General features: G+C 40.6%; 2 protein-coding genes across 2 annotated transcripts; one reads left to right on the top strand and one right to left on the bottom strand.

Annotated features, from left to right (window-relative positions):
* Positions 1–216: 216 nt before the first annotated feature.
* On the bottom strand, positions 217–8,211 carry LOC115436379 (alpha-endosulfine). The gene is made up of 3 exons (XM_030159241.1): positions 8,021–8,211; positions 4,735–4,857; positions 217–1,840 (listed from the first exon to the last, which is right to left on the bottom strand). The coding sequence occupies exons 1-3, from the start codon at positions 8,075–8,077 to the stop codon at positions 1,670–1,672; spliced, it is 351 nt and encodes a 116-aa protein (XP_030015101.1). The 5' UTR covers positions 8,078–8,211; the 3' UTR covers positions 217–1,669.
* Positions 7,789–27,413, top strand: LOC115436377 (HORMA domain-containing protein 1-like). Its single transcript, XM_030159239.1, has 16 exons — positions 7,789–7,890; positions 8,810–8,847; positions 10,824–10,968; positions 11,095–11,158; positions 15,507–15,543; positions 15,680–15,700; positions 15,878–15,904; positions 16,006–16,073; positions 16,158–16,306; positions 16,931–17,088; positions 19,910–19,975; positions 20,732–20,789; positions 21,906–21,967; positions 25,351–25,434; positions 25,571–25,654; positions 27,182–27,413. Exons 2-16 carry the CDS (start codon positions 8,815–8,817, stop codon positions 27,275–27,277), a joined length of 1,152 nt encoding a protein of 383 aa, XP_030015099.1. The 5' UTR covers positions 7,789–7,890; positions 8,810–8,814; the 3' UTR covers positions 27,278–27,413.

The raw sequence follows: 27,413 nt of genomic DNA, 5'->3' as shown, positions 1-27,413 counted from the left end.
AAAGGATAATTTGTAAATGTAAACATTTTCATGTAATTTTACTTTTTTTTACACTAAAACAAAGAGAAAAAAAATGACGTTATTGTTTGTAGGTAACCATGATCATATTTTAGTGGCTCAGTCCACTTTAGATTGTATTGGTCTGTATGTGGAATCTGAACTAAAATGATTTGAACATCCTTGATTGTTAATATAATCAGTGTAATTTTTGCTTCTCACAAATTCATCCAACGGGCCGGACTGGACCATTTGGTGGCCCAGTTTTGGCCCATGGGCCGTATGTTTGGCACCCCTGCTGTAGGAGGTCAAATATATGATTAACCAATCAATGTTACGCTAAAATTAATGCAACATTCAGTACCAATTTAATTTGTCATGAGATCTACCTCTGTCTCGCTTTAGCTTCTGTCTGCACTAACGCTGTCCGGTTTTAGCCATTTTAACCTGAAAAGACATAATTACAGATGACTTCAGACAATAAATAATCAAAGTAACTCTGTCTGATTTCAGAACTGGACCAGAACCTCACAAACACAACTCCAGTGTAAAAACACTGTTGGTTTAGTATAAAAGTCTGTCTGGACAAATACGGCCACAGTCCTATAAATTAATGGAAACACTGCCGTCTCACAGATGTAGTCACGGTAACGTGGACTCGGGTTTACCTCAACTGGGAGCTGATTTTTTCAGGATTATAGATATTGTGAAAGTTTTGCAAGAATGTCAATCCTAAATTGCGCAAAATAGTTTTTGACCAATAAACAGCAAAAGGCCATTACATACAGCCTTGGGCCTCTGGAAACCATGGGAAAATAGAGAAGACGGTTTGATTAGAACTACCTATCTACCTTTTCTAAAATGTTCAACACAATTGTGACTGTGACCACAGACTGATTCCACCTGTCATCAGACTCGTTCAGACAGTCTGTCATCTGAACTTTCATCCAGATTGCCCAGCCCTAAGTGAAAGGAAGCCTCTGTTCACTCTCCTCCTTTTCCCTCTATAGGCTAACTGAGGCTGGACATCTATCCCTTACACATTTGGTACACAAGCAAATATTCCCAAACCTACTACCTCATCTTTTAGTCCCCTCCTCCCACTAAAGCCAGCCACCAGCAGAGACAGGGAACAGAAAGATCCAAAAACATGACATAATCATGGTTCCTAACTCCTGCACACATTATTTTGGTGTCATTTAGGATGTGAAAGATAACAAAAGAAAACATACTACACAGAATACAAAGTGCATTAACTCATCCCATCCAACCCCTGCCTGATGACACACACCTAGTGATGCATCTTGGATAACACCAAAAACCAAGACATAAGGGAGGCATTAGAGCGGAGTGTGCAGAGGGGCAGAGCTGTGCATGGTGAGAAGGCTCCGTCCACCCACCCATTCATACATTCATCCATCCATCCACCCACTCATCCATCCATCCATCCATCCACCCACCCCACCCCTCCCCCCACAGACAGGAAAATGGAGTTTGAACTTATACAACTCTGCCCGATATGTTAAAGCCAGTGGCGTCTGGGGTTAAAAAGGGATGAGTGAGAAAAGGGTAGAGGTGGGACATACGGAGGGACAGTGCTGAGGAAAAGGAGGGGGTGGGTGTACATTTGATAGGAGCCCCAGGGATCACGGTGCTTCTGGGATGATAAAGGCTAGCCGGCTAACTTGCTGGTCACCAAGGAGGGCTTCCTGGGAGGCAGGTCCTGCGGTGTGGGAATGTGGTCTCCGGTCACAAGGTTCTTGTCCGGGCCGGCAACAGGAAGCTGTTTGTTCTTCATCTTGGCCTTTGCCATGTTGTAGTCGCCAGAGTCAAAGTACTTTTGCTGTGGAAAAAGAGAAACGACAGGATGTAATTGTACAGCAACACTTTTTACATTAGGTGTCTCTCAATTAAAACACAAACTAAAGAGGTCAACTGTCAATCATCCCAGATCCTCCACATCCAAAAGCTAAACTGGTTTGGCACCAACAGGATGTTTTACAGACTATGTGCACCAGCAGACCTGGGCTCCAACACCGGCCTGGTGGCTAAGCCCCTTTAACAATAAATGCATCAGGGTGGTGGTTTTGGATCTTGTCACCAGTCTTCTGGATAACACAGATGCCACTGTTCTGGGTTGAATGTAAACTACACTCATGTATGAGAGCTCCTTTGGTAAATAGTAAAGTCTGAGTCCAACTGTTCAATGTCCTGACTGCAGATTTGTTCCTGATCTTTGACCAGGGTTACGCCACCTGCTGTTTACACACAGTGTCCTCCTCCCTTCACCTTAACACTGAGTGCATGTGTGTCTGCACTAATCCTGGTTAACACAGGCATATCCACAGCTTTCAGTACAGCCCATGAGGGTGAGCTCATGACAGACCCTCTGGGTGGTCAGTGGTGTCTCCAACTCATCCATTTTGTGTAGCATTGTGTGGGTAAACCTTTCTCAGATTCTCTAATCCTGCTTAATATTACCCGTCTGTGGTGATGTGCCTTCTGCTGGTTATATTACGTTGACCTTTGCCTTTTGGTTTTCTCTCACTTTACTTCGGCTACACCTACTCAGTGGTGATGTCCCACATTTCCCAGACTGGCGAGTCTCCAGAGGTGGAGGTTCTTTGCACCATGTATGTGGAGGTGGATCATTTTTTGTCTTTCTTTCAAAGTTAGGGAAAAACAAAATTAGGAAAAGTGCAACATCTTTCTGTGATAAACCCTGGTCAACTTCCAAATTAAACTTTAAACAATGTTTATCTATTTCACTAGACAGTGAAAAAAAAAAATGCATCTAAAATATGATTTCTTCTTGAGGACAAATGTATTATAAGACACATACAGAAGGTATTGTAGGGCATGTTATTTGTCAGTAAATAAAGTCCATTACACAAAGTTTTCCCAACCATTATATGACTTGTATGCAATCATTATTTGTGCAGCATCTAAGCTACAGAACTGGAAACTACTTGAACAGACAGACTCTGCTTTTATGATGTGGTGGTTGTCTGGTATTTGTGAATTTGGAGATGCAACAATGTGCAGATTTGTCTCATTTTTATTTGAGCAATTTCCTAAATACTTTAATAATGTACAATAGATTTAAGGAGATTGTGCAAAAATACATAATTGTTGTTTGACTAAAAACCATCACAGCACCTAAGCCCCCCGTAAACCAAGGAAAACGCCTGCATTATGATTGCAGCAATTATTCAACCATTACTCTGTCAGTTACCTATGAATAAAGCAATATGAACAAAAACTTCAACACCAACCCTTTCAGTATTACAGATGATTCAAGTTTTTAAAGGTGCTGGAGGCTTTTGTGACCAATTTTTCATCAAATCTGTCAAACCTCAGTCATATCCTCAGTGTCACAAATCTGTAAGTCTGTCTGTCATTACTCACCTGAATCTCTTTCATTACAGTGAACAATTTCTAAGTGCCATCCACTATAAACAAACCATGTGTTTACAAACCGACCCGGGAGGCCACTTGGACATCTTCGGAATTTTGTCGCGACATGCATTGTGGGAAACGGAGGTTCGCGCTGCCACTGGCCATATGGTATAATATGGATGAAACAAACGCATAAACGGTTGGAGGAATATGCATAGAAGGAAGGGAGTTCCTGCCATTTCTGATCGTGTCTGCTCCAGCTGCTGCTGTAAGGTGGCTGCACGAGCCTTCACTTCCTACAATGCACGTCACAACAAAATTCAGAAGATGCCCGAGTTACCTCCCGGCTTGTTTGTAAACACATGGACTGTTTATGGTGGATGGCACTTCGAAATTGTTCATTGTAATGCAAGAGATTCAGGTGAGTAATGACAGAAAGACTTACAGATTCATGATACTGAGGATATGACTGAGGTTTAACAGATTTGATGAAAAATTGGTCACAAAAGTCTCCAGCACCTTCAAACAAATTTTACTGTCTACATGAAATCAAGGTAAAATATTATACAAAACTGTACTAGTGAGAAACCCTTTCAACCTCAGGAGGGTTGAAGGGATGCTGGAGCCTATCCCAGCACACACTGGTCATGTCACTAGTTCAACACAGGGCTGACATATACAGACAAACCACCTGTCTCTCTCACATTCACATTTACGGGTGACTTAGACTGACCAGTTAACCTACTAAGGGGCAAGGAACCAGGCTACCCAGAGACAACCCACTCAGACATGGGGATAAATGCTCCAAAAACTCCACATACTGGCCAGTAAGTGAGGTGAAAGCGCTAAGCACTGCATAACTGTGCCACCCTAGGAAGAAGTAGGCCTAATATGTGCAACAATAAAAACAATACACAGCAATTGGGACTGGGTAAAAGCGAATCATTGTAATAAATAAGAGAATTTTAAATAAAATGAAATAGAAAATTAAGTTAAGCAATGACTGTAACAAACATATGCACGTTTGTCAAAACATGAATCTCAGTTTTGATTGAAAGCAAACAAACAATATAATTCAATATATTGTCCAGTCCAAATTGTCAGCCATTAAATTAAGTGCCAGAAACCTATTAATTTGTAAGGTGTTTAGTTGCGGCCCCAAATCACATAGGTCCATTACATAACAGTCGACAAAAAGCTCAGAGATTTCAGTGATAATTTAAACTATTCAAACTTAATATAGCACTCAGTGTGGTTAGGATGACATTCATGGGTTGTGGGGTGAAGACGGCTGATACAAAACACGAGTATCATAAGAGACCAGCTGGCATCACGCACCCCTTTCTGTAGTCTTTTCATGAGCAAGTCTGAGGCTCCAGGTTTCTGAGCCAGACTGGGGTACTTGGCCTTTAGCTTGGCCTCCTCTGCCTTCACTGGGTTAGCATTCTTCTCCTGGGAGTCCTGCGGAGACAAGCACACACAAATAGAAACATACACAACTAATACATCATCCAGCGCGTCTTCATATGGACAGGAAGCTTTTTTCTAGACATTAGTCAATCCAAGTAGGACTGAAACAGCTGTTCATGTAAAACTGGTTTACAGTCACACTGAAACAACACATAACAGACTCTGCAGTTCAATAACAAGCCAACAAATACAAATGCTATGCTGGCACTTATGTGTCAAAGTTCTGAATGCATTTAGTTAAAAGGTTAGAGGACGTTCATGTCATTACACAAAGCACACAGACCCATTTTGAGAAAGAGCCACTTCAAAACCATTAAAAGAGCAAAATTTCAAAACTGAACAAGGATGACGACAATACTGGTTTGTGGTCTTCACTTGGTTGTCCACTCAAACCAGTTTTACAGAATAAAAAAAAAAAATCCTTTACTTGACTTTAAAAACCATTAAAGTTCACTGTTATTAATCTATAACTAATAAACTGTAGAGTTGGAAATGCAACAATGTGCAGATTTGTCTTATCTTTCTTTGAGTACTTTTCCAAACACTATAATAATGTACCATAAGTCATGGTCATGTATGCTGCATAGACTGAGACTGATGAGCTGCTGAAGGTTGGTACTCTGTCCTAGAGGCCACCTTAGAGTTGTCTATGCATAATATGCATGTGTGTTGCAGAAAACTGTAATCAAGGGTTAAAGGGACAAAAACTTCAGAATGCTTTCCAATTACTAAAACAGCTGGCAGAAGTTAGACTAGCCTGAGGTGTGAGGTTCATTCATTTGTGCAGGTGTCACTGACTAAGACTAACCAAACTGGTCTGTACTTGTTGATTAGGTCTCTGTCAGTGAGGATACAGAGCTCAGTTAAAGTGGGTCACATGGACACACCCTGTACAGAAACACAGCACAAAGAAAGTGTTTTTATTGCACTTACAAATCATCTCTGGAAACAGTGGGTGTAAAAGCACACAAAAGGACAAACTCCAAAGGCCTTCTACACACTCTTTGCTCGTACACCTGTACTAAGCAGCCCAGACCTACTTCCTCTATGCAGACAAGATAGAGCACTGAGTCTGCAAAGGTTGCAGGAACAGGGATAAAATGTGACTCAGGACACAGAAGCCGATGAACAGATTCCCTCAGGAGGAGGGGGACAAGTGGCACAAGTGTGCTGATTTACTTGAGTCCTTAAGGAGAAAATTATGAGCTGCTATATTAGGCCCCGGTGCAAGGAAACTGCAGAGTCCCACACATGCTTCAGTATGCCCTCTTTAGAAAAACTTGTCTGGACAAGAAGTATTATGTTTCTATAAACTTAGCTCAGATTGCATCAAAGTTCTTATTTTTCCAAAAACGAATAAGCAAAAAAAGAGTTGTTAACTGCAACTTCTTGTCATAACACACAAATTCTTTGGGGCAGATGCAAAGGAACTGAGAGATCTGCCACCAAAAACATAAACCTGAGCAGAGTGTACATAGACAGTGCCCTGATTGTAGGGTATGTTTATCATCTACCAACAGTGTAGCATACTTTACTGAGTTCTATACACTGAAAAGAGCAGTTCATAAAAGTACACTTTCTTCCAGGTAGCATTTCAGCGCTGATCACTAATCACTTAATACTTATCTTTACATGTACACTAGTAGGCCAATTTTGAGTAACTTCCTGAGATTAATCACATTCAGGATATTCTGTTGGAACAACGAAACCTAGTAAATATCCCTTTTTACATCACATCTAAAATCTCTCTATCAATGCACAGAAAGATGAATTGCACAAATATGGGTCATGCACATGATTAAAAAATAATTTTAAAAAAACATCAGTATTCTTATATGTAAATATGAGGCAAAAATCTGGCAAATGACTCGAGATGTTTAGAAATATCAAAAAGACAAAGGAGCAGAAAAAGGAGCGAGAAAGATGCATTTAAACTAATTAAAAAAAAAAAAAAAAATCCCAGTCTTGGATCAATATTCAGTGATCTTGATCTCAAAATTTATGTTAAAGAATTACTACTGATTATTACTTAAAAAGCTATTCCAGGGTGAAATCTTTAACTTCTGTCATTTATCATTGCTGCTGTTGAGGAAGTACATGCCAAATACTTGACTCTTCCCTGGAGTCTCTGTGCTTTACGTCCTCACAGTTTTTCCCTGGATCATCTCTGGACCTGTTGCTGTGGTCCTGCTTCTCTTCCTCCATCATCATTATTCATTTATCCATATATATAGCCTGGTTGTGATAGTGTTTATTATATAGTTCCACAGATGGTACAGGTTTATAATATTGGTACTAACAGCTGCAGTAGTAGTGTTTCCACTGGTAGAACTTGTATTTGGTGTAGTAGTATTAACAGTTCTGGGAATTTGTACTAGTTATTGGTAGTTCTAGTTTTTAACAGTTATAGTTAGGTTTGCTGTACATCCATGTCCCCCCCCCCCCCCCCTTTAACTGCTCAGGTCAGTGGTCCATCCTCCAGAGTCGGGGCCTGCTCCAGGTTTCTACCTGTTAAAGGTGGTTTTTCCTTCCTCTGTCACCAAGTGTTTAACTCCTGGAGGATTCTGTTGGTGTCTGTGAATTGACTTAAGAGTCTGGTTTAGACCAGCTCTAAATGGAAAGGGTCATCTGATAACTTTTGTTATGATGTGACACCATATAAATAAAATCACATTGGATTTGAATGCGGAATCTTCGGTCTCTGTCAGGACCAACAATCGTACGTCTTGTATTTAGAGAGAAAATTGTTTTATTTGCATTATTTTAAGTGCTGAAGGACATCATGAAATTACCTATTTATTTAACTACTGTAAGCCCAACACGATACGTTCAGAGACCGCCCGGACAGACCAATGAGGCCCGAGCTTCTGTAGACTCGCCAGCCAATGACATAAGGCAAGGGACAAAACAAGTGACACACTGCCAAGATGCTGTGTATACACACAGAGCTGGAGCTAAGGTGGAAAAAACGTCCGCTATAAAACCGCACTTACAGTTATCAATCTAGCGTAGACTGTTTGTGAGGTGCGCTCACTGCCTTACTGCACTGCCGAGCATTCTGTAACGCTTCACTCATGCTAGTACATTTTAGTCACCTTTTGCTAGCATGCTCGGTGGTTAGCCAACAACACTAAGACAGCAGTCAGAAACCCACCTGTTTTTCGTCTTCGTAGTCCACCTGCGTGTCCAAGTCCAGGTTTTCTGACGACATTATTTATGTATGGAGGACTGGCAAGTGTCCCTTTTCCCAGACAGCCCAATGAAACAAATGTACGAAGTACCGTTTGATGTACCTGTACTGAATCTAATCCTCCTTTTCTGAGCACGACTGCTCCCCAACAAAAATGGCGTAATGGACTGTGACATCACCGCCGGGAGGAGATTGGCATATATAATAACCAATAGTAGAGTAAGATAGGCTCATTTTGACCCAATGGGATATTATCAACAGCCCGGCCTTCTCTGATTGACACCCTGTCACCCAATCATTTTACCAAAAGGAGAGTTGAGGGGCGGGCGCTTTACCAATACAAATCAGTTGAACTACAAAAAAAATATAAGTCCAAGCAACTTGCCTTTTTTATTACATAGCGTTATACCTTGTTAAACAGACAGGTAGTCAAATAAGACACTAAAGCAGTGCTTTGGCTGTCATAATTTCTTTCAATAACAGCACCGAGAAACTTCCTGACCCATGATTGATTTCATGTCAAAGGCCGATGCCTGTCAATCAAACAATTAGCGGGAACAGTTAGCGGTTAGCAAAAAATAATTAGCGTTTGTAGCTTTAGCTGTAGTTTGTGTCGGTAAAATATCCTTTATTGTGTGTGTAAGTATGATATAATTACCCACAGGCTCGGTTGCAAAGTGTGTAAATGATTTAAGATAGTTATACTTCTACTATCATACCCAATCTTTTCTTTTTTTGCTCCCTTTTCACCAGAAACAATGGAGTGTTTACAAAAAGTGAGGCCAGCCCAGGTATGTAGCTAGCTAAACTTATTATTTTGTAATGGTGAAAAAATATTGAAACAATGACAGATAAATATGTTGTTTCCCTCTACTTAATTATAATAATAATTTTAAAAAGTATTGTTTTGTGTATTTGATGGTGTATGTAAGTCTGCCAGCTTCCTGGATGTGTGTTTGTGCTCCCTTTACAGTCACAGGGTGTCCATCCCAGAAACTTTGGCAAGATGCCTGTTTTAAGTTCTCATTTGTCCAACTAAAGATGAATGATGACCTGGACAAATGAAAACTTATACAGGCTACAACACATACTTACATCCACAAATGTCATTTCAGACTTTACTGTGCCAACAGTAAGCCTTATGTTGAATGTGTCCAAACCTCAGTGTTCCAGGACTTTTCTCAAACAACTGGACATCACATGCTTTTTACAAAAGACAGAAATACTGACATTTGTGGTATTTCTAACTAAGTATTGGCTCTAACTATGTATTGTGGGGCTTTATAGAGGTTTACCACAGCCATCCTGAGCCCATGTGGTGGAGCTCTAGATGAATGGATGCTCTTTAATGTCTGAGATGTCACAGATCATGGTGTCCCGGCTTTAAGCCTTTTACACACATAAATATAGATTAGAATACAGTTCATCTTTATTGGACCCCAGGGGGAACTTCAGTACATACCAATTCCATCAATGTTTCATTTGCATGGTGCATTATGAAGGATGAAATGTCCAAATGTCTTGCTATTTTCGGGGATCACTGTTTTTTTAACATTTGAATAATTTTCTCACATTTGTTGACATACTCTGTCCCATATTTGTTCCAAAAGTGCTGGACCTTTCGTGGATGCTGCTTTTGGGCCAAATCATAATTACAGTCACATCAAATCACATTGTTATCTCATTACCTGAACCCATTTCAAGCCCAAATTTCCCCATTTCCAACTTTTTCTTAAATGTATTGCCACTGTTAATATGAGGGATGATGTATATTCACAAATGAAAGGAAGGTGACCAGACAAAACATAAAATATGTTGTGGTCAGCAAAAAAATCGAAATGTGTTAGTTCACATCACTGCTTTCTTTAATAATATGCATTTTTGATGCTATATAAGTAACTTTTTCTTTTATTGTAAAAATTGTGCCTGTAAAACATTAATTCATTTAATTAAAAGTACACAAAAACTAGTTATCCACTTGTAAACGAAACCTAAAACACTCAATAAACGAAAACCAATAAAATTCCAAACCATATTAACTTTGTTTCTTTGTCATTGCCATTTTCTCATCCTCTGAAGGTAATAGCAGGAACAGTTACCACATTACCAGTAAAACTTGTCTGATGTATGTTATGCAGTAAGTCACAGCCTCGCTCATCTACTTTTAGTTTAGTTTATTACTGTATTTAACAGGGGCCCATGCACAACTCTTCTGTTGAGTCACAGTTAGCTATAAGCTCATTTGCGTCTGTGGTCCCTGGGCAGGAGAGGACACATTAAAAGATACCAGTACATGACATAAGAGAGATAATACGTAACACAGCAGCACATTCTAAAATGCAACATATCAACATGTGACAAATTCATAAACAGAGTCAAATTTCCTTAAAAATTACAACATCACATCTTACATATAAACTGAAGTTAAAAGAAAATCTCTATGAAAAACTGGGGAAAATGGATGACATTCAGAGACAAATGTAACTATTAAGGAACCTTGAATATTCTGACACCAACACAGGCTGTTCTTTTCACTTGTTTGTTTTTCTGTTCTTTTGCTCTTTTCCTGCTCCTCAACTTGAGGAGATTGTAGTGTGCTGATACAAATGAGAAATAAAAATTGTAAAAAAATAAATAAATAAAAATTACAACATCAAGAGGCTGGTTAGTAATCACAGGCGTGTTGTGCTTTTAGCCACATATGCTCCTGTTTGTTGTGGTGAATAAGCTGTGATAAGTCTGTGATACATATGTTCCACTTCTACAGGACACTCAGCTGTTGCCTAATCAGGTGGTGGGTGAGCAGCAGTCTCTCACTGTTATAAAGAAGCTTCTGGCTATTGCAGTTTCTGGCATAACGTACCTGAGGGGGCTGTTTCCAAAGAAAGCCTACGGGACCAAACATGTTGAAGGTTTGACCATACTCTTCTATGCTCATGTCATCAAACAAACCAGGGTTCATAAACAAAAATGAGCTAAGATAATGTGTGCCATTTGCAGAATTCGCTTACCCGTATCTCACTGTTTGATTTCCACAGATCAGAAAGTGATGATTCTAAGAGAGGAGCACAGCTGTCCTGGCGCTACTGAGATTGTTCAGTGGTAGGCAACAACTCAATACCAATTGAATCCCTCTAGAGCACAGCCTTTGCATAAGTGAATTGTTAAATACCCTTTGGTTCAGTGTAGGATGTAATATGAAATATGACTCATGCTGGACTAGAACAGTGTTACATTTGAGTCTTATGTTTTTAATAGGAAGGACTGAAAGAAAAGAATGATCCCAAAGTATCTGATTTCCAGCCATGATAAGAGCTGGTCTAATTTTCTATATGCTAAGTAAAGGAGACTCGGTTCTTACTGTAGGATACGCTGGACCATCTTTTTAGAGCACAGGTGTCAAACATGCGGCCCGGGGGCCAAATCCGGCCCGCCAAAGGCGTCAGTCTGGCCCGTGGGTTGAATTTGTGAAACACAAAAATTACACTGAAGATATTAACGATCAAAGCTGTTAGAATCATTTTAGGTCAATTCAACCTAAAGTGGATCAGACCAGTAAAATACTATCATAATAACCTATAAATAATGAAAACTGCGAATTTTCCTCTTTGTTTTAGTGTAAAAAAAAAGTTACATTTCACAAAAATTTTTACATTTACAGACTAGCCTTTTACAAAAAATGAATAACCTGAATGTCTTAATAGACATATGAGGAATTTTAAAAACATTATCCCTGTTATTAAATGTTTTGTGCATTTGTAGATAAACTCTGATCTATACGTTGTAATGCACATGTATAAATGATACACTGAGGCGTAATATTGTAACATTGCACTTATTTTACTTAAGAATTTTCAAGTTGTTCATATTTGTTCATGTTATGTTCAAGTACAGTTCGTAAATTTAAACATTTTCATTACAGAATTTTACTTTTTTCACTCAAAAGTTCTTATCCTATTATTTATATTATTTTACTGGTCCGGCCCACTGTTTATCATATTAGGCTGTATGTGGCCCCTGAACTAAAATGAGTTTGACACCCCTGTTTTAGAGAGTCAAAGAGATAATGGCGTCTCACAATTGTCTGTGGCGGTAAAAGAAAAGATTACCATGACAGATGGGACACGGATGGTCCGTCTTATAATCTAACTCACTCATATGGTTTGATCCTTCAACACTACGTTCTCACCGATAGGTCATCACATTCTGCCACTTAGTCAGAAGCTCTTTCCAGCAACCAGGGTAAATTTGTAGCATCAATTTCAGCGCATAGGGAACCAGAAAGACGTCAATGTAAGCCTTAAATGTCAGAGAATGACAACATGGGCCCAGTGCTGTAAGGACAACAGCAGTCCTGTCCTTTTTCTTCACAGGTTCAGATCTTGCATTGGAGTTGTCCACATATGATTACATTTGCCATCTGAACAGGGCCTTTGTTTTTCTTACTTCAGACTTACCCCAGCTAAGGTGTTTTCATGCCTAAACTTAACCAAACTTTAACCGTGGCATTGTCTAGTCATCATTCCGGCAAGCTCACATGTCAAACATGGTGTAGGGGTGTTCTATAAAACACAACAGTCGAAGCATCAGTATGTGATCAGTTGGGCTTTAAAGCGATAAGTTTAAACTGTGACACTAATGTCACAGTAAAACCTATTACGTAACCTTGTTTGCATTTATTTTGAGCATTGCTGTATTGCAACCTTGAATAATAAATTCATTTTAGGTTCCTTCAACAGATGCATTAATAATACGAAGGTTAAACTTAAAATGGGAAGAGAAATGTAGCCACATTAGTCTGGGAATAAGTGTGGGTTACATGTGATGGTATTTCACAAGAAAATGGAATTCATCATGTAATCCTAAGAATGATAAGGACCATTTTTATCAAGAAAGTAAATACATAAATGAAAATTATATAGTGTACGGCTGGAGATGAAAAAATGTTAATCTATGCATGCAGGTGGCCTAAATTAGCCAACATCAACATGACTAAAAGCATTCGGTAGGTTTAGTGCAGTAGTTGTTTAAAGTATCCAGGATGTGTCAGTTTATAGAATAATGTAACATTTTGGTGCAGTTAGGAAATTTAGGAATTAGGCATTTAGGACAACAAAGAAAAAGATTGGGAGTTTTTAGTTATCTTTATTTCCAACCTAAAATTATGTAATTGAAAAAAAAAAAAAAATCCACACTTACCCTGTTTTGCAAATATTCTGGAAATAAAATGGAATAATGACTTTAGTTATCTTTATTTCCAACCTAAAATTATGTAATTGAAAAAAAAAAAAAATCCACACTTACCCTGTTTTGCAAATATTCTGGAAATAAAATGGAATAATGACTTCAGGCCTGCAATAATGACGGCAAAACTGTAAAAACTGAGGAAGCAAGTGAGTACTCTTGCCCAGTAGAACGGTGCACCATTGCTCCTGAATGTGCTAAATCTTCCTGCAGGTTTTGTGTTTTCAAATGGGGGTTTTGATTTGCCATTCCGACCATCTTACATGCAGGTCTTATGAAGAGTCAGATATGATCTTGACCTCCACTGTTCCCCTTAGCTGCCATTTTTTCAGTATCAAACTTAAAGCTGAAAAAGCTTCGCTCTCTTCTTCCAGCCTCTGTCTGCTTCGTGGGCATAAATGTTCATTTTTAGTTTTCCTCAGTTGCTCAGAGGAGCCCATGATTGCTGAGTGAGTATTTAAAAGCTTTGAAACTGGCACCAGCTGACACTTCCTAATGACAACTGTTCACGTGCCTAAACATCTGATCAAGATCTGAGCTCATAAAAAGTGGAGAAAAAGACTTGGGAGCAGTAATTTTTGCACATGCCACAAATGTGTATTCATTTATTTCATGTCTGTCTAGTTTCTGAAATAAGAAGTAACTATGCATTAATGTTTGCTGGTAATATTGTTACCCTCGGCCACACTGGCCACAGGGTATTGTCATCAGTTGGTCATCCATTCGTCTGCTCAAAAACTTTGTCATGCACTGATAAATCAGGCCACTGGGGGCAGTAGTGCGCCTGATAAGTCAGACCGAGGGTTTTCAAGTGCGCGCACATTATGTTTTTTCATATTCTACAGAGACGTGTTTTCAATTAAAAATCACCTAATTGTGCTATTTTTCAAGGGGTGGCCAAATTTTTCCTGTGCATAAATTACAAATACAGAACAGTACTTGATATTTTCTTTCAGCATTAGACAATCCTAAATTCTATACACTGGGACTTTAAGTAAATGAATATATAGTAAGTGAAGGAAATATAATATTCATAATGATGTTTTCATGAATGTATTATTGTACAAACATGACAGTTATTTGATTTTGTTTCCATAAAATGAGTGGTTCACATTAGAGCCCGACCGATATGGGATTTTTGGGGCCAATGCCGATACTGATATTGGGGGCTAAAAAAAGCCGATATCCAATATATTGGCCGATATCCGATGTTGGCCGATAACCGATATATTGGCCGATATATGAAATAAGAACACTGATCTACACAGGATATAATAATTTTATATTAGATAATTGTGGACAGCTGGATAAACAGTTGCATAAATCTTTGTTTATCTCACAAATATAATTTACACAACTTTCAAATGCAAACTATGCAATCACAAAAATAATTAGAGCAAAAAATATTACTACCACAAAATTATGTTTTCACTCACAAATTTTGATGTGTCTGCCTCACGGCACTACAACTTCTTAAGTGGACTAAGGACTAAACTGAGCATGTGCAGAGTGAATTAGGTGAGTCCTAAGTTGTTTCTGATTGGAGCAATTGCAAGAGTTACAACTTACCCGAGTTGTCCCCAGTCTCCCCTATACTAATAACACCCAGGCCTGCTGGCAGAATGAAACTGTGAGGTAGACAGGAAGTGCATGGACATGGGTGTGTGTGCGGGGGAAGACAAGGTCCGTGATTTTCGGGGGGGGGGCGCATAGCGGTCCATCCTTGTCAAAAAGCGGGGGGGTGATAATGTGATTGTGTGTGTGCGGGGGGGTGATAGCGTCATTGTCCGAGCAGGAGTGAAAGTGAAACTAACTCGTTTTAAAGTTCCTCTTATTCTCCGGCCAGCACACACTCACACACACACACACACACACACACACTCACACACACAGGAGCAGCGAGCGACAGAATCTCCGCGCAGCAAAAAAAAGTTAATATATCGGCTACATATTGGCCGATGTTGATTAATTGGTGATATGCTATAATCGGCCAGCCGATTAATCGGTCGGCCTCTAGTTCACATATGTACAGAGGCAGCAGGTCATTGTTCAGTCCAGCCCATAAAGCTGCTGCAGATGCTCGCTAATCTTACACACTGCATCTGTGGACAGGTATCACTAAGCTGTTGAAAAGGAAAGAGAAGAAAGAGCAGAGGTGGTTCATAAAGGAAGGAGGAGTATTTTACTGTCATTTTTAATCTCTTAGGATGCAGGGATGCTTTGATGCCATCCAGAAGAAATATGTAAGTCATGTGACCTTTTCTGCCATCCACAACACGTGTCATAAGTACGTCAGCTTTAGTCAATATCAATCCAATTTCACAAATAATAACAGTAAGTCTTCTCTTTCATTTTTTCCTTTGTTTTTCATCGTACCAGCTCCGGACCATGATTTTGTCAGTGAGTATTTTATTGGGCTTCCAGTCTTTTTGAATACTTGTAATATAATCACATTTTGTGCTCACTTCAGTACGATTGGCAGTGGTTTGGAGGAGGTTTAAGGCTATGTCACAGTTTCCTCTTAAAGCCCTTAAGAAGTGTAGAATGTGTTGTTGCTGAATTTGTGTGTCCTCACAGATCTACACCGATCCAGAGAACCCCCAGGTACTTCTGCTCGTAAATATTCTACAAAGATAAGCTACTGTTCAAAAATGAGTTCTTGATATTCAGTAATAGACGTGTCTCATACAGTATCCATGTTTCAGAAAGTGACAGAGTTTTACCAGTTTAGGATCCAGTACACAACAAACGGAGCACAGATGGAATTTGAAAGGTATAATTCAGTCACACAAAGTAAAATGGAGCCAGATCCACTGGACTCACCACATTTATTTTTCATTCTGCTTCCTCTTATCAGCAACAACAACATGGTGTCAACAATGTCATACGGTGACACTAAGAGGGCCAGCGTCCTGCTGGTGAGGAAGCTTTACACTCTGATGCAGAACCTCGGCCCTCTGCCAGATAACGTCTGTCTCAACATGAAGCTGGCTTATTACAATGATGGTGACACGCATTAAAACACTAAAAACACACACATACCGTTCTGTCATTTTCACCTCTATTACTGAAGTATATATCATTTGTTAGAGCGTGTACTGCATCCACATGGAAAAAGAAGTACAATATTCTAAAATATAATCAAAGTTTTCTAGGATTATGTAGGGCTGGGTGAAATGGACATTAGCATCACAAGTATCACATTATTTAATAATAATAATAATAATAATAATAATAATAATGATAATAATAATAATAATGGATTCGATTTCTATAGTGCTTTTCTATGAACGCATACTCAAAGTGTGTACAGTGGATCCATTTTTCATTCAGTCACATATTCACTCTGTGGTGGTGGTAAACTACATCTGTATCCACAGCTGCCCTGGGGCAAACTGACGGAAGCATATTATTAAGATACTTGTAATTATAGTTTTATTATTCAGACAGTCAGTAGGGTAAACAAATTGTCCTTAACAAGATCTATTAAAAACAGAATGAAAGTCAATTAGAAAAGCAGTCCTGAGCTCTGCAGACATAGGTGCATTTTCTAGATTATTAAATGCAATGTAATTAAAGAATATGTTTGAAAAGATTAGTTTTATTTTCCATTTGTTTGCTTTGGCTCAGTGACTCCACAGGACTACCAACCACCGGGCTTCAAGAACGCTGATGGCGACACCATAGAGTTTGGGAGGGAGCCGGTGAAACTGGCCGTGGGTGAGGTGGTCGCCCCTTTCCACGCTCTGAAGTTGGACATGGCCACCGAGAGACATAGACTGGAAGAGGTGAGGGACACATAAAGACATTTTGGGAATTCGTCGTACAAATTACAGTTAGAGCTGCATGTGGCGAGAAACATTGGATTGTCCTAGTGATTGATGTGACATTCAGCGGTGGCAGAAGTCTGACCAGTCTGTGCTCCAGTAGATGGTGTTCCTTTGGAACTGACTCTAAATATTAACATCAAAAGTTGTCACTTGCACCTTTCATTTAATTTTAATTTCATTTGGTCTTTTGAGTTATTTTCACTTCGTTGCATCTGTTTATGTCCTTTTCATTTCATTTAGTTTCATTTTTCTTTGGTTTTCACCTAGTTTCTGCTTTTGCAGTGTTACTGTCATTTTTCATCTTTTACACCAGTTTCATTTTGTTGCATTTTTTTTCTCATTCTTTTTACATTCTTTTGTGCCATTTTGTTCTTGTTACTTTTAGATGTAAAGTAATGGGCATATTTTAATATAAGAAGTAAAAACCACAGATAGTTACATAAAACTGCAGGGGGTAAAAGTGCAACGTAAAACGAAAAACTACTGAAATGAAGCACAGATACAGTGGACACACCTGTCACCATTTCTGCTCAAGTGGAAAGAATTTCCTCTCTAAAATGAAGCTAATGCTAATGCTATTTTTTTTCCCAGGAGTTAGTCTGGTGTTATAAGTTTCGTTTGGATCCTCTAAAACATGTTCTGGTCCATCTTTAAGCTACTGCTACATTCATCACACTATAAGATGAACAGAACAGATAAATAATCATATCTTCATAGCTTGTGTTTGTTGGATGACACATTTTTTGTGACAGCTCAACTGTAGTAGTTAACCATTTGATCATGTCAGTAAGTTTACATTTAGCATCAGCCCAAGCTATGCCCATTGTGCAGTTTGGTGACGTCTGGCACCTGAAAGTTAACATGGTGAGGGACAAAACTGAAAACTTCATGCATGAAACACATTACAGTGGCTCTATCCACGGTCTATGGGTTAGCTCATATGAGAACAATAACATGATTATTTAATTGTGATGGGTGTTTACATAGAAGAGTAAATGCTGTAAGTTTTTAAGGATGCAAGTGAGGGAAGACATTAAGTAATTAAAGAAAATGACATGGCAGTGATGCAAAGGAAACACATGGAAAGTAAAGATTATAGGTGAATATAACACAGAAATGTGATTTCCACAATCGACACACTTTGTGGTCGGATCTGACCAATAGAAATGGAAACCCTTATTCTATATGTTTGGGAGGGAGTTGTTCTTTAATGTTAGTAAGATGGAGGAAATATTGGTCACTGTATCAGCAGCTGAACCATGAAGAAAACATTGAATTTGAATGTTATTAAGGTGAATATTTCATGCATTTTTTTTTTTTTTTTTGGGTACAAAATCTTGACTAAGTGTAAGTCAGACTTTATTAAACTCCTGCTTGTCTTCTTGCTGAATTTTGTGGGAAATTTTCTAACATAGACTCTCAGAACCAGGACCAACACAAGTCCAGATGTGAAGTGTTTTCAAACTGCCTGCACTAGGGATGCACCGATCCGATACCAGTATCGGGTATCAGCTCCGATACTCAGTGTGTGTACTTGTACTCGTACTTGTAAAAGTAATCCGATACAACTGTTCTGATTCCACCTACACGTGTGACATTCACAGTTCAGTGCAGCAGGTTCGAGGAGGAGGAATAATGTGTGGGGAGTGTGAAGAGTGTGGAGATTTAACTAATAAATGACGGTGATAAAAGTAACGCTGACTGAAAGTAACGTTACAGACACAGACGGATATGGACGCAGTGTTCTGTCCGTCCTCTTTGTACATTCCGTCCATTTCCAGGTGCTGGTGGATGAGTACCCAGACGGAGAATACCAGCGGGAACTGTGGAGGTAGAGGATCTGTTCAAAGAGCCACTGTGTGAGTTAGAGAAAAACTACCGACGCATTTAGGACAACCACCCAGGGCTGGGCCGGTTTCCATCCTACTGATAATACTATGAAGGTTCGGAGCGATGCGGACCGCCGCCAGCGGAAATGAAAACCAAATTTATCGCTCATTTCTCTTTTCTCTACCTCCTGAAGCTAAGCTTTTAAACCTTACCAGAGAAAACGCTGCAATATTAGTATCACATTAGTGTTGCCTCTGTCGTCTCCATGTTTGTTATACTGACTTTCTTCTTCTCAAAAAACTTAACTCTTCTTCGTGGTATTTGTCCAGTATGGTTAATTAAGAGTGGCGCCCCCTGGTGGATTAATTCAGAAACGCTCATTCCAACACATTAAATGTCAGTTGCAGCACCTTGTTCCAGTCAGACTCATGACAACGACAATAAAGCACATTTACAAAAGGAACTAACAACTGGAATGGGATTATTAAGGACTAGTATCAGTACTCGGTATCGGCAAGTACTCAAATGTAAGTACTTTTACTTATACTCGGTCTGGAAAAAAGTGGTATCAGTGCATCCCTAGCCTGCACCAGTAACATCTTAATACATTCCACATAAATGAATAATAAACACAACTCTCCTCCTCCACCTGCTGTCTGTTCTCAGCAGTGCCTCCTCCACGTACAACTGTCACAGTCATTCCACATTCAATAGGTTCAAGCGTATTTTGGGTCTTAAATAATTGTCCAATTAGCAGTGAACCCACTTCTACACGTCTGAAACACTGGGTTACTCATTTGAACTCTCCCTAAAATGAATGATCTAAATAGGAAACTCACATTTTCAAAGTTGCTGTCATCTTGCTGCCTGTTGGCCTCTGCTTCTTAATCATCACCATATATGAAAGTCTGCACTTTTAGCATCTGTTTGATCACCATCATGTGCCCAGGTGGAGGAGAGCATCCATGAGATGAAGAGGTGGTTTCTGAAGATGGAGGAGGGCGTCCTGTCACAGGTCAGCACACTAACAGTACACAAAGGCCCTTTCTCAAACACAAACAAGGATCCTTCAAGAGTTCTTTATATAAAGCTACGTCATCGGATTTTGCTGATGCCAACAGTGAATAAATCCTCAAAGAGCTGGTCATGTAAAATGCATTTAAATGTAATTATCAGGCGATCTTATTAGACAAGGCAAGACTTTTATTTTATTCTTACAGTTCAAGGCAGTTTAATGTGCCTCTACACAACTGGAATATCCAGAGGAAAATACAACCATAAAAAGACCAGAATTATTGAGAAAAGAATGGACATAAATGATCAAACAGAACAAGTAATATATTAAAGAATGTTTAAAATGATTAGTAGAAAGAACAGTCCTGAATTCAGTGAAATAAAAATCAATGAAGAGTTAAAACACAGACACATGACAAGTGAATTTTTTGTTGGACCTAAAAGTATCGACCTTTGGGATACATTTAAATGAAGTTTGTTTCATGTTGCAGTAGAATGCCTAAAAACGCTGCATCATCTTTATCATGATGCTGTAAATCTGTGTCTTAGTTTTCAGTTAAATCTTAGTGTTGTGTGTGGATGTGGAGCTGATCCACTGACCTGATGCTCTTACACTGTTCCACTCAGACGGGTTGAAGTTACTACCATGGAACCATCCTTGAGTTGAGAAAGGCCTAAAGTCAGAACTGAGCATGTCCTCACACATCTACACTGACACTGTGCATTCACTGTTCAGACAAGATGTTTTAATCTTTAGAGTTATGTAACTGAAGAGATGGAGGAGCCTGACACCAACTCCCATATGGATGCCAGTGGTGAGTCCAGCCCTGTGGCTTTAACATGTTCCTGATGATATTTGACTGATGCCATTAAAGAACACATTCAATGACATGAAGAGACAGTGGTTCAAGTAGGGGAATCTTTGTCTGAGGTTATTCTTTTGGGTGTGGACCATCCAACAATGTCAAAGTTAATTCTTTACACCAGTTTATTGAGTTTTTGAAAAATTGGTCTTAGAATGATAACAAATGTGTATTATATACTCTTCACCTCAGAAATAATCCTCCTACCAACAGAGGTTTGCATTTTTAAAATGGAGTATCATGTAAGTAAGAAATTTCAGGCGACCCCATTGAATTCCAGGTGACCCCATGTGGTCCTGACCCCAAGGTTGAAAACGGGTTAGAGGTTAGGGTTAGGCAAGGCAAATGTATTTGTATAGCACCATTCACACACAAGGCAATTCAAAGTGCTTTGCAAGGCATAAAAACACATAAAATTCCATAGGGCAGTAGCAGAATAAAACATTAAACAAAAGGAAAGTGCAGAAAAGATGCTCCACTCTGGTGGAAACCGCTGCCCCTGGGGTTACCTGCCTCGTCGTGAGTGCACCTCCCTACTTGTGCCCCCAGGGACTCAAAGAATCCCAGAAGGTCAACCAGTTGTTACCAGCTTCTCTGCGAACAGCGGGTTAACCCTGCTGTCCCAGGTCAGGGGTAGGGTTAGGGTCAGGGTTCAGTGAACCGGAGATCTTGGTGTTAATTGACACATGATCAAATGGCGTTCAATAACATGTGAAAGGTTGAAAATGCATAGGTATAGCACACCAAATGCCATAAGAACTGGCATGACAACCAGCATGATTTCTTGAGATCAGCTCTCAAAAAGAAAGAAAAAAGATATGTCTGTTAATGTGTAAATAAGGTTAGTCTGGTAGCATAATTACCTAAGGTCTGTTTGTTCAGGACAAAGCCATGGTGCAAAATGAAGCAGTGTTAGGAGAGGAAAGTTACACACATACCACAGTTTGGGCAAAATATGACTTAGGCTATATACTATGAGGATTATCAACGTAAATGTCAGTGATATTTGTGGATAAATGAAAATCATTTTCTGTGTGAATGTCATTGAGTATTTTTCTGGTTTTGTAGTAACTCCAGACATCGAGCTGAGCTGCCATGAGGAGATCAGAACTACTGTGGAGATCACAGAGGTAAGTGTCGCATTAACCCCATACACTCTAAGATACTGAAACACATTCAAAAAACATTGACAGTCACATTTAACAGGGAGCCGCAATACACAACAGGCACTAATAGGAGAGGCTGTTTGTACAGGTGATCTACATCCAATACACAGTCAAAGTCATCTTTATTGTCAGTTCTGCCATGTACATTGAATACAGAGAGAGCTGAAATTACTGGACTCTGAGGCCCCACAGTGCAGTAAACATCAAGTGCAAATAACACGGAAAGTGCAAATAACATAGGAGAGTGTGAAGGTAAATATAAAAGAGTGCAATAGAGGAGTAACAAAGAACAAACAAGGTGCAATGTGCATCACTTGCACTAAAGTGGCGATGGTTGGGGGGGGGTTAGAGTCCTGAGTGTGAGTGTGAGGGGGAAGAGCAGGGAGGGAGTTCAGCATTCTGATAGCCCGGTGGAGAAAAAGCTGTCTTTCAGTCTGCTGGTCTTGGCCCTGAGGCTCGGCAGTCTCCTCCCTGATGGCAGGAGGCTGAAGAGGCTGTGAGACGGGTGGGTGGGGTCCTTTATGATGTGGACAGCTTTTCGGGGAGGCGGGTGTTATAGATGTCTGAAGGGAGGGGACAGGGGCTCCAATGATCTTCTCAGTGCTCTCACTATATGCTGGAGGGTCTTTTTACAGGATGCGGTGCAGACACCGAACCACACAGGATACAGCTGGTCAGGACATCTTGATGGTGCCTCTGTAAAACGTGTGCATGCTAGGGGCCGGGGCTCTGGCTCTCCTAAGTTTTGCGGAGGAAGTATAGGCGTGCCTGGCCTTTCTGGCCAGTGATGCTGGTGTTTATAGCCAGGAGAGGTCCTCCGAGATGTGCACACCCAGGAACTTGGTGCTGCTCACCCTCTCCACAGCAGCACCATCAATAGTCAGAGGAGCAGGCTGGGTGTGCACTCTCCTGAAGTCCACCACCATCTCCTTTGTCTTATCCACATTCAAGGACAGATTATTGTCCCTGCACCACGTCGCCAGGTGGCTCACCTCACTCCTGTAGTGGGTCTCGTCGTCATTGCTGATCAAACCCACTACAGTTGTGTCGTCCGCAAACTTAATGAAAAGGTTGGAGCTGTGCCTCGGTGTGCAGTCATGGGTCAGCAAGGTGAAGAGGAGGGGGCTTACACAGACACACACCTGGGAGATTCTATTCTTTATTTATTTTATTGGTTTATTTAATGGGGACATTGCATATTTGTGAACATTGCTGTATAAAAAATGCACCCATGTAAATCTGCCAGAATTAGTAAAAATAGCTACTTTTCATCTGCAGTCCCTAGGCAGGTGACAGAAACAAGACATGAAACAGCCAACATTAATACAGCACTGCCTGGACTGTAATATGACGAACTGAAGAGAATGTAGGAAATGACAGACCAAAGAGGCAGCAGAAGTATCCAAGCACATCTGACACATGAATGTAACCAGGACCAAAACAGTGGTCTGAAATAACAATGTCCAACTTGTCCAAAAAACAGACACTGAGGTAAATACAAAAGTAGAAAAACTCCACAGACAGAGTGTTGGGCTCAGCTGACTGGTGGATCCACTTCTTCTGTGGTAGGAAGGCTGTAGTATCAGAGGAAACATTACCACAACCAGGGAGAAAAACACCAGGGAATTTGAATGCAGCTCACTGGAGAGACATGGAACCCCATGACATTATTGAAGAACTAGTATGTGACCTGTGGGGAACCACGGCTTCTACATGTGGTAGTTTTATGCTGGGGAGAGTTGACTTTTGGGAAAAGATGTGTATATTTTATCAGTAGTGACATAAAAATTGTTTGGTAAATCATTCTTTAAAATGTAAGCAGGAAATAATATCCAGTATTAATCCTCAGGCGCCTGCTGAGTGAACTGTGAGGTACACAGGAAGTGCACGGACGGGGTGGGGGGTGAACAGTTTGTAAGACCAGGGCAGAGGGAGTTCTCTGCAAGTGCCCATATGCACCTTACCTATCTCTGTCAGGGTTTCCTCCAGGATTTTCTGAACCACCCCCCCCCACACACACACAAAAGCATTATCACCACTTAAAACTTTCAGAAATAAAGTATTTATTTCAGACAAAGATAATGTGTCCTTATCTAATGTTTGACCAGTTTGCAGTTAGGCTTGGGTCCCAGCATGTGGTCGAACTGAAATACCGCTGATTTGAGTTTCGAGAAAACCAGGCAACTCATGTGGGGTTAAGTTTATAGTAAAGCATGCATGATTTATTTTAATTATTTTCAGATATTTCAGTTGATTGTTAATAGTAAAAGAGAGTCATAACAAAGCTGATAATTATAAAGAGAAAACGCTTTAATTTAAGTAATTTCAGGAAGTGCTTTTATTTTGAAGTCTGTCAAAACAGGAAGTACCTTAGATTGTGTTGACAAAAAAAAAAAAACTGTGCCCTTTGCAGATGTGGAGGTCCAGTTCCCTGTTTGTGTTCTGTAGCTGCAGCATGTTTTGTAATAAACGCTCAGTTGAAGCAGAAACATCGTCTCGTCATTAAACTCCAACTACAACCTCTGCATGCATGACGAAGCCGGGAGGAAAGGCATTTCTGTTTTGAACTTCATTTCCCATCATGCAGGCCCTTACATTTATGTAAACCCCCCCCCCCCCCAAAAAAAAAAAAGAACAACCACCAAATTCAGCCATTTATTAAAGTTAAGTTCTCTAACTTAAATGAAAGCTTAAAGGTTAAATCATACTGAGAAATCATTTAAAAACAAGTGGTTCCAGGCACAACAAACTCCGCCCCTCACACATATTGTAGCTTATTTTGTCATGGATCCAGCTGATGTCATCATGTGCTGATGTCATATCAACTGCCTCTATATATTGGCCAAGTTTGAGGTAAATTGAAACAAATGGATACTTTTATAGACATGTGAAATTTTCACCCAGCGTAAGTAAATGGGGGGAAACAAGATAAAAGAAAAATTCATTAAAAACTTGAACTTTGACCTACTTTTCCCAAAATGTAATCACATCTCTTCTTGGTCACTGGCAATCTGTAACCCAAATTTGGTATGAATTCAACTAATAGTTTTACTGCTAGAGTGTTAACAAACAAACCAAAAACATAGCCCTTGCCTCCCCTTTGGGGGGCGGAGCAAAAATCCATTAATCTCATTAAAGAAGGACGGTGTCTTGTCAGTCGACAGCTGTAGTTTCCACTCAGGTGTGTCAGTGTCTGCCAGTGAACAGGTAAATGTATCTGAGCATGTGTGTGTGCTTCAATAATGAATAAAACCAGACATGTCCATGTCCAGAGTGGACAGGTCCCTGAGTCAACAGGACACAGAGACCACTCAGAGACCACTTACAGACCCTTTGTCCTCTGTCAGGTGGACACATTGCTGAAGGACTCCGCCCACATGGAGGTGGGACAGAAGAGGACCAGGAGTGGACGCATCATCACATCTACTACGGTTTGTCTGTGTGTCGGTCTGTGTATCGGTCTGTGTGTCGATCTGTGTGTGTGTGTGTGTGTGTGTCTGTGTGTCTGTCTGTCTGTGTATGTGTCTGTCTCAGAGACCACTTACAGACCCCTTTGTCCTCTGTCAGGTGGACACACCGCTGAAGGACTCCGCCCACATGGAGGTGGGACAGAAGAGGTCCAGGAGTGGACGCATCATCACGTCTGCTATGGTCTGTCTGTGTGTCTGTCTGTCTGTGTCTCTGTCTGTCTGTGTGTGTGTGTGTGTCTGTCTGTCTGTCTGTCTGTGTCTCTGTCTGTCTGTCTGTCTGTCTGTCTGTGTGTGTGTATGTGTGTGTCTGTCTGTCTGTCTGTGTCTCTGTCTGTCTGTGTCTCTGTCTGTCTGTCTGTCTGTGTCTCTGTCTGTCTGTCTGTGTCTCTGTCTGTCTGTCTGTCTGTCTGTGTGTGTGTATGTGTGTGTGTCTGTCTGTCTGTCTGTGTCTCTGTCTGTCTGTCTGTCTGTCTGTGTCTCTGTCTGTCTGTCTGTCTGTCTGTCTGTCTGTCTGTCTGTGTGTGTGTCTGTCTGTGTGTGTCTGTCTGTGTATGTGTCTGTCTCAGAGACCACTTACAGACCCCTTGTCCTCCGTCAGGTGGACATACCGCTGAAGGACTCCGCCCACATGGAGGTGGACAGAGGAGGACCAGGGAGTGGACGCATCATCACGTCTGCTTGGGTCTGTCTGTGTGTCTAACTGTCCTGTGTGTGGTGTCTGTCTGTCTGTGTATGTGTCTGTCTGTCTGTCTGTCTGTCTCTGTGTGTGTCTGTCTGTCTGTGTATGTGTCTGTCTGTGTGTCTGTCTCTGTGTGTGTGTGTGTCTGTCTGTCTGTGTTTCTGTCTCTGTGTGTGTATCTGTCTGGGTGTGTGTCTGTGTATGTGTGTGTCCCCTCTGTGTGTCTGTGTCCCCTCTGTGTGTGTGTGTGTCCCCTGTGTGTGTGTCCTCTGTGTGTGTCCTCTGTTCATCTGTATTTCTCTCTGCCTGTCCGTCCGTCTGTCTGTATTTCTGTCTGTGTGTCAGTCTGGTGGTGTCTGTCTGTCTGTGTGTGTGTCCATCTGTGTGTGGTGTCTCTGTCCGTCTGTATTTCTCTCTGTCTGTCCGTCCGTCCTCCATCTGTATTTCTGTCTGTGTGTCTGTCTGTGTGTGTGTGTGTGTCCATCTGTGTGTGTGTGTCTCTGTCTGTCTGTATTTCTGTTTGTCTCTGTCTGTCCGTTTGTCCGTCAGTATTTCTGTCTGTGTGTCCTGTCTGTCTGTCTGTCTCTGTCAGTATTTCTTTCTCTGCATCTGTCTCATGTTGTCCGTCCATCTGTATTTCTGTGTGTCTGTCTGTCTCTGTCCGTCTGTATTCTGTCTGTGCCTGTCTCTCCGTCTGTCCGTCTGTATTCTGTCTGTGTGTCCGTCTGTCTGTATTTCTGTCTGTCTCTGTATTTCTGTCTGTGTGTCCGTCTGTCTGTCGTCCACCAACAGACTGCAGTCAGAGGCTGTCTGTGTTCCTCTCCCTCTACCATCGCATGTTCTCCATTTGTCTGTAATGTTCGATGATCGTCACATGGTCTTAGTTTAATGGTTTTTCTGTCAGAGGAAACGTGTTTTCACCTAAAACTTCTGTCCATCTCTGTTTTGGTGATGATTCATGTTTAAGTGTTTGTTTTCAGTAGATGTCCAAACTAATGCAGGTCCTGTTTTTCCTGTTTTCTTCTCCAGGTATCTGAGTATGAGATTCCTGACAGTCAGGAAAAACTGTCCACCTCTTCAGCAAAGAAGAAACGCAAGTTCAGTGAACCCAAAGACCACTACTGACACGGTGGAGGGTCCAAGGAAGTCCTCACCTCTGTCCTGTAGGTGGGATTTTTATACTCAGTGTTACTACAGATGAAAACGTGACATTCACCAAGTTCAAGGACTCAGAGCAGTGTGTGTGTGTGTGTGTGTGTGT

This window comes from Sphaeramia orbicularis, chromosome 16, assembly GCF_902148855.1.
Source record: "Sphaeramia orbicularis chromosome 16, fSphaOr1.1, whole genome shotgun sequence".
Lineage (NCBI taxonomy): Eukaryota > Metazoa > Chordata > Actinopteri > Kurtiformes > Apogonidae > Sphaeramia > Sphaeramia orbicularis.
This window is presented reverse-complemented; position numbering and strand designations above follow the sequence as displayed.